The sequence below is a fragment of the Cydia amplana genome, chromosome 14 (genome assembly GCF_948474715.1).
Source record: "Cydia amplana chromosome 14, ilCydAmpl1.1, whole genome shotgun sequence".
NCBI classification, from domain to species: Eukaryota; Metazoa; Arthropoda; class Insecta; order Lepidoptera; family Tortricidae; genus Cydia; species Cydia amplana.
Window position 1 is genome coordinate 11,195,340 of NC_086082.1, and position 15,310 is coordinate 11,210,649.

The 15,310-nt window shown below is 36.5% G+C and overlaps 1 protein-coding gene across 3 annotated transcripts in view; it reads right to left on the reverse strand.

The window, feature by feature from the left end:
- The window catches only part of LOC134654115 (serine-rich adhesin for platelets), a 381,264-nt gene that overhangs the window by 43,906 nt on the left and 322,048 nt on the right, over positions 1-15,310 (reverse strand). For all 3 annotated transcript variants that reach the window (XM_063509544.1, XM_063509543.1, XM_063509542.1), the window contains exons 3-4: positions 2,545-2,661; positions 1,780-1,910 (exon numbers count right to left, since the gene is read on the reverse strand). In XM_063509544.1, coding sequence (XP_063365614.1) covers positions 1,780-1,910; positions 2,545-2,661 — 248 coding nt within the window. The remainder of the gene's footprint in view (positions 1-1,779; positions 1,911-2,544; positions 2,662-15,310) is intronic.

Here is a 15,310-nt window from a genome sequence, read left to right on the forward strand (position 1 = left end):
TGCAGATCAGATAGAATTTAAGATTCAAACCTAGTTATTTTATTTATTACTTATTTATGCTATACAATACATACTTGGCTAAAAAATTATACAGAGCAGCCTACACAAAAAAAACCGGCCAAGTGCGAGTCGGACTCGCGCACGGAGGGTTCCGCACCATCAACAAAAAATAGAGCAAACAAGCAAAAAAACGGTCACCCATCCAAGTACTGATCCGCCCGACGTTGCTTAACTTCGGTCAAAAATCACGTTTGTTGTATGGGAGCCCCACTTAAATCTTTATTTTATTCTGTTTTTAGTATTTGTTGTTATAGCGGCAACAGAAATACACCATTTGTGAAAATTTCAACTATCTAGCTATCACGGTTCGTGAGATACAGCCTGGTGACAGACGGACGGACGGACGGACGGACAGCGGAGTCTTAGTAATAGGGTCCCGTTTTTACCCTTTGGGTACGGAACCCTAAAAATCAAAGCATTTCCAACGCATACGACAACATTCAAAGTGCTTCCATGAAATACATGTTACTGCCGCTTCGGTTTGCCAAAGTTTTCATAAAACTGGCTAATCAACGTCGGCTCAAGAGATTAGACAAGTAGTAAGTATACTTCGAAAGCATTTTCGCAAAGTAGCATAAAAGTTTATGTGATAAATCTTTTACCTTGCCAGTTTGTGTGTAACGTTATTGAGGAAAACGGTGCTCAGTTTGTTAGAGTGTACCCGGGAACTATCATACGGATGGTGCACGATAAGGTGATTTACCTCTATGTTTGTTATTTTTGTATTGATAAAAATAACACATTTAAAAACGGAATAGAGTCATAATCAATGATCACGATGGACCTAGAAATTATTGTACAGTCAGCGTCAAAAATAAAGGATCCGACTACGCGTCAAAACAACCATTATCTGATAGCCTAACAAAAAGATATGTAACTGTATGTAGAATAATCATACTGTGACAGATACTTTAGGACGCGAACTGTAGAGATATATTTGGAAAAGAATTCCCGGATGGCACATACTCTTGAAGCGTTGTTTCATCCGCGACTATATGTATGAACGTATATTTTGAATCCTATATTAATTTGACTGGTGTTTAACTTGTTTAAGCATGACGTTAGGAAAATACATTTATAATTAGTTTTCTTGGGGAATATTTGCAAGGCCCTTTATTATTTTAAGCAGCTAAAATTATATTTTAGAAATTCATTATGTTGAAATCTGGCTGATTATTTTAATATACACTTAATTTGTTATATACCTACATATTTGCAACGTAATTAAAAACAATATAATATTTTAATATAAATTTATGTGAAGGTGGAATGTTTCTGGGTTGGAATTTATCATTAGACCATTTATAGTCATATTTAATTGTTTGATTCCGGTATTTCTGGGGTTGCCATAATAATTTAAGTTAGGGGCGGTGGTCCGGTCCTTATTGCGTTTGATTTATGTAGGTATAAAATAATGTAGTTAGTTCCATTTAAACATAACATATTTTATCCTCCTAAGGCCCAGGATAATTTTGTAACGACAAACGAAACATCCAAAATTTGCCAATTTAATTTTCATTTCAAATTTGCCAACCCAAAATTTGAACCTAAATTGTAGCAAACAGACTTGATTTTGTGTTGATTGAAATTTTAACGAAACAAAGCAAAAGCGACTCTGTTCCAATTGAACATGGTTTAAAGTGCATCGAACTGAATAGGTACTATAGTTAGGACCTTGGGCCTTAGGAGGATATAAAAAGTAATGCAATATCAACTTACCGATTGGCTCTTGAACAGGGGCTCTCGATGTGGTACTGGGAGAGGCATCCAAGAAATCTGTCCTTCTTGGATTTTTCCAGTTCCAGCAGATCCAGTTGCTTGTTGTTGATGCAGTACTGCTCCCGGAACTCCTATAAAATGAATAATTGATACAACGAAATCTATAAGGCGCTTTGATAGCTCCTATACACTCTACTCCACGGTCCCAGGGTTTCAACCCTACACGCGACAATAACATACTTGCGACGTTAAAGGCTATAAAAGAATTGATTTCAGATTATTTCTTTTAAGGTATGCTTAAAAAAATTTATAACACCAAAAGATGAAATTATGAAATGAATTATGAATTATGAAGATATATGTCAAATAAAATGCGCGTTGCCTACACTTTAGAAACCTATTCCTTTTTTGAGTACCTTAACAGCTTAGTCTCTTGGTAAAACCTCGGCAGCTCATTCCACAAGCAGAGCGTTCACGGAAACAAACTTCTTTGAAACCTGAAGGTGTGCACGACCAATGGGGTTAGCCAGTCGAAATCTTAAGCAGATAGCGCCAGCACAGCTTGCCCTGTCATTCCCTAGAATTGTGTCAATTTTTTTAATGCCCTGGATACCAGCCCTTTAAGCCAAATCTCATAGAATAAGGGGCAAGCTATGATGGCGTCATCTATGCAAACCTTTGACAGTTGCCAACCCCATTAGGTTCAAGGTTTGAAGGATGGACACCCCGTGGACGGTGGGTGGTGCGTTACAATAGGGTATTTACCTGCTTAGAGTACATGGTGGTCTTGCTGGCTGGCCGGTCGTCGTTGGCCTTATGCCGCTTTCTGCCCGCGTTCTCATCCTCCGACTCGTAGCCTTTGGCCAAATGTGCTATGTCCGCCTGTCAAACAAACAACATATTTTACTATAAGGACGCTTGAGCAATAGGGTATTTGACTGTATTTAACATAAATTATTTTACACCATGCATTAAATAAATGATTATTAATGCAGACCAGAAGATTAATGGAGAAACGTAGACAGCAGTTATTTTTTAAACACAATATCTATTTTAAAACCTGTATAAAACTATAAAGAGTAGGTAATTTGATTGTGACGTCAGATGCTAGTGTTTCATATAAATTACATAGTAGCAAAATTGTTTCGACAGTTCGGAAAAAGAAACTGAAATGACTAGTAGTCAAATACCTTATTGTAAAGGTGAGATATAAGGGAAGATATTTTCATTGCTCTAAATGCGTGAAAAGTTTAACGCCAAAAACTGACGATTTTATATTGTTAACTCAGTACCTAACAAGAAGACTTTTAAATGTAAATTATACAAACGCTTTTATTCAAATCAGACGCCGTAGAATTAAATACACCACAGCGAAGAGAAATATTCGCCACTATTTACTTTAATTTAACATAATTCATTCCAGAGCCGAAATCTTATTAATCTTTAATATGTAAATAATGTAGTACCTACCGTTTAAGATAACAGCCCGCTGAATATTCTATACGAAACAAAATCAGGCACAATCATTCTGTTCTTTTGTTTTTTGGATAGTTCAGTAGTAAGATCATAGATGTGTAGTTAGAAACAAAGTGAAGGTTTCATTTCTAATAACTCATTAGAAACGTCATATTTTCGAAAATATTTGACATTAATGGCTACACATTGTTTGCAAATATCATGCAGCATTTGTTTGGTTCGACTCAATTAAACATTGACGGTGGTCCATATCTCAAATGAAACATTATTTTATGATACAGTAACTCATAATAAACTCATCTATAAAATCACATCTTATAGAAAACTGCCGCTTTAATTAGGCTATATTGTGAAAAGTATAGGCTGTATTGTTGAAATTACATCAACAATTTCTCAATCTTGATCGCTACTTTCACTTTTTTTTATTACCCTCTCTACAAACATTAATTCAATGATCAAATGTTTTATGCAAATACAAATACTTGAAGACGCTATCAGGAAAAGTCATTTAAGTTGAGGAACATTTAAGCCCTGTGATTTCTATGTAGCTAGGTAGTATCATCACAAAAGGCACTTTTAGAAATGGAATGGCCTTCATAATTGAAGATTTGCAATTTGATATCAAATCGATTTTAGTTTATCGTCAGGACAAAAGAAAGAAAAAAATAAATTCAGGACGCTTACAGTACCTAATATTGCTTAAATCTAATACAACACTTTTAGAAAAGAAAAGAAAAGAAAATATTTATTAGTAACATCGTTACAAGTCGGTTTATAAATTTACATTTAAAGCATTATATAGTTATAACACTTATAACTAACATATCGTTATTAGTGTATAAATAACATCAACATTAATTTAGATATTACATTTTGTACATATATTTCATACATTTATTTATTGTTTAATAATTCATTTACATCATAAAATTGCGCCTGTAGGAGCCATTTTTTAAGTTTGCTTTTAAATACATGTGAGGAAGGTGCATCCCTGATACTGTCCGGTATCTTGCTGTATATTAGAGGGCCGAGGACGTAGACTGACCGTTTGGATTTCGCGAGCTTGTGGGGCACGGGGGCAAGCTGGCCCGCGTTTTTATTGCTACGCAGACTATATTTTGTGTTTGCTGATTTAGTTGCAAACTCTTTGCTATTATTGTACGTAAATATTGCCACATTAATATAAAAAATTTTATTTATTAATATAAAAATAAACGTCACTGAAAAGGTCTCCCCTCAGCTTGATGTCAAGTACCTTTCAGGTATCTTGACGCTGGTCTTCCGTGGAGAAAGAAATATTAGCCATAACCTGTCTTTTGGTTGTGTGTTATGACATTGAGAACATAAGGCTGAGGAGGTCCTTGGAATTAAATAGTACCCACTTCAAATTGTGCCAACAAATAGACAGGAGATAAGATGAAACAAAACAAAACATCTTCTGTTTTTTTATAATTTTACATTTTTGATAAATAAACGATTAGTTTTAGTCGTAGTCACCTGAGAAATGAAAAAAAAAATTTGCTTCCGGCAAAATGTAGATAAGTATACTTATCAACCACAGATATTACAATAAATAACCTCAACCTCATAATACAAATATCGTAGTTTACGGCTACAAACAGCTATGTTGAAGTTTTATGGAACGCAGGATAAATGAAGGTGTCAAACATACTTACCTAAGGAACGACGTTTTTGTTCAGGATTAAATTCCTTTTATAATTTATTCTTTTTATGTTTTTCTATTCCCTTTTATTCACAATTGACGAATAATTATTGTATTTATATCTTATATGCAACATTCTCTTGTCTTGAATTTTCTAAAACAGAATACTTCAGGTTTACGAATTGCATTCCATTTGAAAGTCACTAGAGAATCTTTAGTGAATCTTATGAAACGTCTGAATAGCTTTTACTAGCACTAACAAGTTTCTGCTAGGGTGTATCACAGTCAACTGATAGCCAGTAAAATCACCCTAGATCGCCTAGGAGAATGGGCGTAAGGAAAGTCGCCCCTAACCTCTTATCATCTCGCGAGTTACGCTACCAGGAGGTGTATTCTGATTGTAACAAAAAATCATAAATTTGATTCGGATTTAATTTTTTTATAGTCTGGCAGGGGTGCTACGGCGTAGCATAAGTTTTTATCGTAGCGGGGATTTAAGCCAATATTTAAAATGTAATTCCCTAATTGAATGAAAAATAACTTGAGAATGACTTGGTTTGCTTTATTAATAAGCATCGTAGATTATATAAATCAATCAACAGTTTTAAATAAGATAAGTATTTATTTTTGGCGTTATTATTAATTCCTGATAGTGATGAATTTATCTGCAATACTGACTCATATTTATAAAATGCCATGATTTTAAAGAATCTTAAAAGATCAAGTATATAAGAATAACTGTCTTCAGAATAACATGCATCAAAATCGAAGTCCCTTACTGCACCGCTCCTACTATGGCATCAGAGGAATCAAGGCACTGGGTTCACTTGTAAAGTTCCTTCCAATAGAACTCAATCTGAAATGGAAATGACCGAACTCTCCGGCTTGCAATTATTGCTCTAGTTGCCAACATTTGTCCTTTCTTACTCCTTACCTACTTCGAGAGGCAATACTGGGAGGGATTTTATTGTGTTCCAAATTCGCTTAGTTTTATTATTTTGACGGTAATGTGAAAGTCAGGTTTATGAGCGTAGTTGGAAAGCGTTTGAATAGATTTAGAGAGGTTCATTATAGCAAAACAGGTAAGAATGTGTCCCAAGTGGGAACTAGATATTATTATGGAGATGTACTTATTTAATTAAGTAATAAATTATATGGTATTTTGTAGTAAGTAGTTGGTATGATAGTTTTGTTCCCATACAAAATGACACTTAACACAAACGCGTACGTCACGTCACGCTATCGAATGAAATTTACACTAGGGGTACTGAACAAAATTGGAACTGAAATGGTTAGATATACCTAACTAATAATGCAGCTTCCAAAAATTTACGCTACGTAAATTTTTATGCAATTTATATGCAATAAAGTCTCCTTTCCCCTCATTACCTAGTTTATAGCGGTTAACCACGTTTACATTTTACATAAGGTAACACCACATGCACGTTATTAAATTTTAGCTCTTATGCTATGGTGATAACATTCACTCCCCTATAAAAAGCAGGTAAAATACATCGTGCAATTTTCCTCGTTGCTCAAGACTCTCAAGAGGGTCAAATTATTGGACTGCCTCGTTAATCTTTTGTAATTTGTAATAAAAGAAAATTTACGGGCTCTAAAATTACGTAGTGAATAATAGATTCTTTACCGGTGTTTTATTTCCGGTTTATTAACGAAAAATTTTTTTTCTTATTTTATACTACGCATTTCACAACTCTTCTTGACATAAAAAGACTCTTCAAAGTTCAAGCGCACCAACAAACGAAAGTATTAGTTAAGGTTTTAAGTAACAAAAAAAGGTCGAACCTTTTTTTGCTTGATTAAAGCATGAAACTTGGCACATTTGTTCCTTATATCAAAATAAGCCGATTAAGATCGGTAGCCCGAGGGACCCCCCGCTTAAGCCCGAGAGGGGGGGGGGGGTCAAGTAGCGCCCCGCCCGGCTTCATTCTAAAAATTCTAACAGGCCCCGTTTAGCTAATAGGTCATATTTGGTATCAATTTCGGATAAATAAATAACCTAGAATTCATTTCTGGTATAAAAAATTGCAATTTGTTGAAAAAAATAATAAAAAAACACAAAAAATCTAATTTTTCAAGTGTAATTTTTGTTTTTTATTTATTGTCAAAATTAAACTGCTTGGTTTTTCTACATACAAAAAATATGACGATAAAGCCTATTTAATGCAGATTTTAAAAACATAACTTTTACTTACCTTTATGAAAAAGAAATTGCATTAAAAAAACATATATCGTCCCGCGCCGGTGAATATCTTGTTACCGACATAGGCATCGATATAGACAACATCCGAAGTACACACTCTGGAGACCGACTAAATGTGTTGTTTATTATTGTAGATCATATATTAAAGATAGAAAGCCGTACATAATATTTGATTAGAAAAAAAATGTGTCGTTCAGTGAAAAAAGGGACCTTGGAAAAATTTATCATAGAGCCTCTCTTTTGTATAGAAGCATTGTTAATTTCAACCACTCCATGGACTCCATGGTCCCTGTTCTCAATGAATAAGAAGTAAACTGTAAGTATTATTTAATCTACTTACTTATTACATTATAGAATAATTTGCCAGTAACTGGCCGCTTTAATAACTAGCCGCTCTAAACTTTTTTTAGTATAAGGTTCCAAAAACTGGCCAGCTTTCAATAACTGGCCACTGGCTAGCCTAAAATGAATTTTTGGTTTTGGGTGGCCAGTTACTAAAAGTGGCCAGTTACTGGCGAATTACCCTACCACACTTTAATTTTGCGTCTTGTGTCGTAATACAGTTCCTTCCCCAGACACATAAATGCGTACATTTCATCATTCATGTAGTTGCATCGCGTTTTTTATTCCGGTTTGCATTTACTTCTGGTCAGTTTCAACCATATTCTGACCAAAGCAGGTGTCAGACCAGTGTGGAACCCGTCGTCTGCTTCTTGCTTCCATTCCCAAGAAGTCTGACGGACTGAGCAAGTTTGACGACGAACTAACGTCTGAACCTAAACATCAACCCCTCGGTACACTGCGCGTAATAGGGCATTTATATGGCTCCCTTTTGTTAGAAGTAGGTATACATTATGGAATTTAATAATAAAATAATTTAGCAGTGACTTAATCTCATAGAACAGGTATAACATTATACAACTCTTCATTTCAATATCCCGGTATAACTTGCCTTCTTCAATATTGCACTTATTACCGATCATATAATAACATTTTAGTATTTTAGGGGAATGCTTTTAACCACTGCTATTGCTCCATCTTGTAAGAGCTTGAATCCTTGTAGTGGTTTCGTTGAACTCTGAACAGATTCCATGCTTCGAATTCACTTTTTCTCCCCTTTCCACTGAATGCTCGAAACAGGGGTAAGACTTCCGCTCTTTTAGGGTAAATAAAAGATAGTTTACTTAGCTTATAGAATAGATCATTTTATTAGCTTAAAATATAATTCCCTGACCTGGATGCAATGGTGTGTCATGTGATATAATTGTGTTTTCCACTGTGTCAACGTGAGCCCACAATTCCTGTAGTTGGGGAAATATTCGTACGCATGTATCTAGTCTAGCTGCTATGACTACGTTCGTGTCTACTGTGCGTATCAATACCTTGCAATGACTGTTTTACAGCATCTGCAACTAGGGCCATCATATTAAATGAATCGGACTTTTCATGGTTCTTGGAGTATTCGGAATCTCACGAGGAACATTACTTGTGACATGTTTCTCTACACAATTTCGCGATGGCATAAATAAGGACTTTTAACTCTTCGAAGTTTTGTCAACACAGTGTCTCAAAATGATTTACCTAGTGGTAAAGAAGTGAGTTTCACTAAAAGATCAGTGGTTATAAGTGAAGCTTACCGTCATGGTAAATTAAACTCTAATTTATTTCTATCGGGCCCTGAAAAACCAGGAGTCGTACTCGTATTCCAAGCATTCTCTCGATCGACCTTGTAATACTGTAAGCTCAATAAGACTTGTGATGTAGGTACTACATGATATATATCATATATATTTGATACATACACTCAAAACATCCATAGGTAATTCAGGAACAAGTATTCACGCTAAAGACAAATAAATGCCTTCTAGAATTTGAACCCGGGTTCCCCATTTAATATAAGGTGTATAAAAGTGAGATCTAAGCATGGACCCTTTTTAGCCTGGCCGATACAAGGATTCAAGCTCCTACAGGATGGAGCAATAGCAGTAAATAAATAGCATTCGCCAAAACTTTATTATACCTTTATATGATGATAGGTGAAATAACCTTGTAAAGCAAAGTAAAGTGATTAAGTATCACCGTATAAGTAAGTATATCAGATAAAGCCGTTGCTAAATAATTAAAAAATGCCCGAAATAATTCTTTACATGAATCGACTACTGAAATAGAAGCAGCCTTATCCGGATAGGATTATATGTTTGGGGTCAGACTTTAGTTCCTCTTTAAACTTGCTCAGTCCGTCTTCTTGGGAATGAAAGCAAGGAGCAGACGACTGTTTCCAAACTGTTCTGACAACCCTGCTGTGGCCAGAATATGGTTGAAACTGACATATATACGTGAATGACGAAATGTACCCATTCATGTGTCGGGGGAAGGAACTGTATTAATACACAAGACGCAAAATTAAAGTGTGGTATAATGTAATAAGCAAGTATATTAAAGAATACTTACAGTTTACTTCTTATTAATTGAGAACAGGTACCATGGAGTCCATGGAGTGGTTGGCACTAACCAGTGTTGGCCGAAACGTTAATGCAATTGAAAATGTTGGCCATTAACCATTATAAATTGAACCTTAAACAGTAACGGACGATTACAATTTACAATTCAATTTATAATGGTTAATGGCCAACATTTTCAACTGCATTAACGTTTCGGCCAACACTGGTACTAACTAAATACGAGTATGCTTCTATACAAACACGAGGCTGGCTGTGATAATTTTTTTAAGGTCCCTTTTTCACTGAACGACACATTAAAAAAAATTGTACGCTTTTCTATCTTTATCATAGAATTAGAATAGACAAGAACAACTGTCAATCTTCAAAAGTGCGACCAAAAATGAAATGCAAATGTGTGCGTAAATTGTCTATGTGAGATCAAAAATAGTGATGTCATGTTACAACATATTAATAATCTGTCGGTGTTTGATTGCTTTATCGACTACTTTTTCAAATGTGTTATTTTAAACGTTAAAATTCTACGACATTATGATGTATAAAATAACACATGCACTGCGTGTGCTATCAAAATCGTTACAGCCTTATCTTAGTCTAACTCAGCGGTTCTCAATCTTTTTTTTGACGGAACCCTTTTGGAAAGCGAAATACTTGATGGAACCCTACAATATAACAATAGTTTTTAGAAGTGTATCTTTTTATTAATAAGCACAATAATTATGCTTATTTTATTATTCTAAATTCTTGCGGAACCCCTGCAGGGGTGTCGCGGAACCCTAGGGTTCCGCGGAACACACTTTGAGAATGGCTGGTCTAACTCTTACTGTGTTGGAAAGTGAAGTTTAAATTTACTGCTAAACATCTGCACCTTCAAAAAGGTATAACAATCGTTATTATTTGAAGTCGGTTATAAAGGTTAATATCTTAATTATGTCTTGTGAAGAAATGATTACATAGCTATTAATATACCGACAAGTTATCGATACTGTCATCTGAACATTTTGTCAAGCCCTAGCGTAAAGTAACAGTTTATGTTTTTACACAAAATATTTTAAATTATTGAGTAATATGATAAAATATTAGCACACAAAGGAAGAAAAACTTATAATCAACTGTATAAACCGGCTTCTTACACTTTTTATGCTGTTAATTTGACAAAATATCGTTAAGAAAATTTCGCTCGGAATATCATTATTCCTCTGAAATAAGTATTTGCTAGGTTTATTTGGCCCCGTGACACTGAAATCCGGTACACTACAAGACACTATCTTCATTGTATTACTTTATCAAATAGTTTTCTTCCGAATTTGTGTATATTTTTCAAATTGAAAATTACGGTGATACGCTCTTGGCCGTCCGCGGCCGTCGTCAAACTCAAAAATGGTCACGTTTTCTCATTTGTAGTCTGACTCTTTCGCACTCATGCGATGTTCATATACGTGATGGCTTCCCTTTCGCACACTTCAGCTGTCTGTCAAGCGCGAGCGCGAAAATGACAAGTCTGTGATCTTTATAATAGAATCTACAACAATAAACAATACATTTAATCGGTCTCCAGAGTGTGCACTTCGGATGTTGTCTATATCGATGCCTATGTCGGTAAAAAGATATTCACCGGCGCGAGACGATATAAGTTTTTTTTATGCAATTTCCTTTTAATAAAGGTAAGTAAAAGTTATGTTTTTAAAATCTGCATTAAATAGGCTTTATTGACATATTTTTTGTATGTAGAAAAACCAAGCAGTTTAATTTTGACAATAAATAAAAAACAAAAATTACACTTGAAAAATTAGATTTTTTGTGTTTTTTTATTATTTTTTTTCAACAAATTGCAATTTTTTATAACAGAAATGAATTCTACGTTATTTATTTATCCGAAATTGATACCAAATATGACCTATTAGCTAAACGGGGCCTGTTAGAATTTTTAGAATGAAGCCGGGCGGGGCGCTACTTGACCCCCCCCCCCTCTCGGGCTTAAGCGGGGGGTCCCTCGGGCTACCGATCTTAATCGGCTTATTTTGATATAAGGAACAACTGTGCCAAGTTTCATGCTTTAATCAAGCAAAAAAAGGTCATTTCACTTAACACCCTCACTATATCAGTAAGAACTTATTTAAGAAATTAATATCCCACCAAAAACATTTTCATGTAAAATGTTGCCAAGACGAAACCATAAGGCTCGCACTGACAAAAAGTTATCAGATATCTTGTAGAGCCAAGCTTCTAACTCTACAGGCCCTACCTTCACAGACTCTACACCTTAGTCAAAATATGTGGCTTGGCCGTTTCATTATTACAAGAACTATTTTATAATAAAAAAAAATGAATAGTGAATACATATTTCACCTTACGCCCATGTGACGAAGCGGTCAAGCCACATATTTTGACTAAGGCGTAGAGTCTGTGAAGGTAGGGCCTTTAGAGTTAGAAGCTTGGCTCTACAAGATATCTGATAACTTTTTGTCAGTGCGAGCCTTATGGTTTCGTCTTGGCAACATTTTACATGAAAATGTTTTTGGTGGGATTCACTATTCATTATTTTTTATTATAAAATAGTTCTTGTAATAATGAAACGGCCAAGCCACATATTTTGACTAAGGTGTAGAGTCTGTGAAGGTAGGGCCTGTAGAGTTAGAAGCTTGGCTCTACAAGATATCTGATAACTTTTTGTCAGTGCGAGCCTTATGGTTTCGTCTTGGCAACATTTTACATGAAAATGTTTTTGGTGGGATTTCACATCTTTTTGTAAGTTGCTTATGACAATCTTCTGATTTAAAGGGTTGCGGGTGATTTACTATTAAAAATCCTGAAATACGTACTTGGGGGGCATCTTTTATATACAATCTGCTTTTTACTGATTCCCCATACAAAATACAACCCCCTTTTTCCCCTAACGCCTTTTTCCACCCCTTTTCACCCTTACGGGGTGATTTTGGGATTGAAACTATTTTATATCCTTCCCCATAACAATAACTATCTACATACCAAATTTCAACGAAATCGGTTTCGCGGTTATCGATTTCCCATACAAAATTCCACCCCCCTTTTCACCCCCCTTAGGGGCTAAAAATTTCAAGTTTTTGAATTGTTTTGTTGTTTGTGGACTAATACTATCTCACATACCAAATTTCAGCTTCCTAGGACTTCAGGAAGTACCCTAGAGGTTTTGATGATCAACAGTGAGTGAATGAGTCAGTGACGAAATCGGGGTTTTTTAGACATTAATAAAATCCAAATTATAAGAGCTATGCAATTGAAATTTTTTATTGACATCATATCCCGAGAGTTTTGTTTATCTGGTATAATCCAAACCCAAGTTAAGAGGGTTCAAAAAAACGACGAAGCGCTTCGTGAAAAGGTAGGTAGTGCCCTTGCGCTTCGCTTTGCTCGTCTTGGCGGGGGCACTTCCGTGCCCCCAGATCTGGGGACCGAGTTTTGCTCGGAAATCATATAAAAACTCAAGAATGCGCGTTTTCACAGAAATAAGACCTAGCTAAATCGATATTTTGCACCCAAAAACCCATATAACAAATTTCATCGAAATCGTTAGAACCGTTTCCGAGATCCCCGAAATAAATAAATATAAGTACAAGAATTGCTCCTTTAAAGGTATAAGATAAGATAATTATTATCTCTTAAAGCGCTACCGTTTATCGTTTCTCAACGTCGCTGTCACTTTCTATCAGTTGCGAGATTGACGCATGACACGCGATATACGATAAAAGTACCTACACCCACTACATCGATCGAAACAGAAATTTCCTATTCGATTGCATAATTTCAAGATTTGTTCGCTTGATCGCTGGCGCGTCAGCTTGCGAATAAAATGGAGATCTTATCTGTTTCATCAACGGAGTGGAAACGTACTGATAGCTTTTTAAAATTCTAATACGTTTCAAGTGCAAATGCTCGGGGCGACTTTGAAAGGCAAACGGATCTGGTACTTACAAGTATCGTCTGTCTGTAGAAAGAATAATATAAGTAGTTTAAAAAACTTTCATATATCGAAGCAGTTTTGAGTTACGCGCATGTAGGCGTATACGTCCACTAGCGGAACAGAACGCAAATATTTTATCTAAATACGTTCTATTTACTGTTCCCAAGCGAGCTAATACTATGAGTATTAGCACATGCAATACATGCAACCAACAAATGCAATACTATAGAAATATTGGAAATGGGAAGTGTTGTATCCTATAAGGGATTAACTTAAACATTTTTGTTATTCCTTTTCCATTATTAGACGTTGGTACTTGGTAGTTAAAATGTTACTAGCTTGGTAGCGGAGCGGTAAGGGCGTACGACTTTCAAAACGGAGGTCGTGGGTTCAAACCTCATCATTTGATATATCTAATTATTTACCAGCCACTTTTCGGTAAAGGAAAACATAGTGAGGAAACTGGACTAATTCTAATAAGGCCTAGATTCCCCTGTGGTTAAAAGGACAGATGACAGTCATTTTTATAAAAACAAGTGCATATGCCATTTCTTAGGATTAGTCGCCAAGCGAACACCAGGATTCTTTGAGCCGTGGCAAAAAACCGGGACAAAGCCAGATAAAGGCAAAAAACACACGTATCCCACGTACGCAACGTATGCAATGCATTATGACAATCTGAACCCTGAAAGTTGTATGCTTAGAACTATACTTGTCAGACGTCGCGTTGCTTATGACAAGTATGTTTCTAAGCATAGAAATTTCAGGGTTCAGATGTCAATGCATTGTAATGTGGTAAATGTCCACTTTTAGTGTTTAGCAGTAACGCTTTGGTTTACTGCGACATATACGCGTATTGCTTGTATCAGCGATAACTTCATATGTATAAAATAGGCAAACCATCGAATAAATTGTGCATTACTATACCTACACTCGTCTATTGACTCTAAACCTCTATACTACCCTTTTACCCGGCTCCGCCTCAGCGAATAGTATAATCTAATATATTTATAATATTATATGGCGACCCTGCCATAAAGCAACCAAGGAAAAAACGGAACGCAGTCAGATCATATACAAGCGGACAAGCAGGAGTCAGAAGATCAAGAAAAAAAATAGGATGGACGCCACAACCCAGACCGCCATCAAATTCACCCTGGAAGGAGTAGACATCCACGTAGTGGGGCCGCTACATGTCTTCGAAAGCCTACGGATCACCGTCACCGGCCAAGAGCGAACGGTGGAGAAGACCGTAAACCTAGCTATGACGATAGGGTCACCGTTCCCAGAAGCACCCGTACAACAAATACGACCAGTGGCGCCAGAACCGATGCCACCGACCCTGCGCAACCCGACCCAAGAAGCGCCACACCGAAGCCCCGCCGTCAACCTCCCAACCGCGCCGAAGTCAACAGGAAGGACAATACCAACGGCCACCATTCGACCCACGCAGAGGGTCACGCCGCAACATGCTCAAGGACCCACCCACCCAGCCCCGACCCAGCACCGACGAACATACAGGAGGACGGTGCATCTAGCACCGCCAAGGCCTCTACACGAGGACACCCAGCGAAGGCTCAACGAGACGTACCACCTCAGGCACCTCCAAGTTTTCCACGGGATAACGCCGCCAGAGCCTCCCCAGCAGAGCAGAGGACGAGTGTGGCCCCCGCGAAGTCCACCGATACCAGAAGAAACCGAGCTGTAGGCCCCGCGTATAAGGTACTAAATGCGTAAAGCCTTAAAAATAAACCTACAGTAGTTTTTTT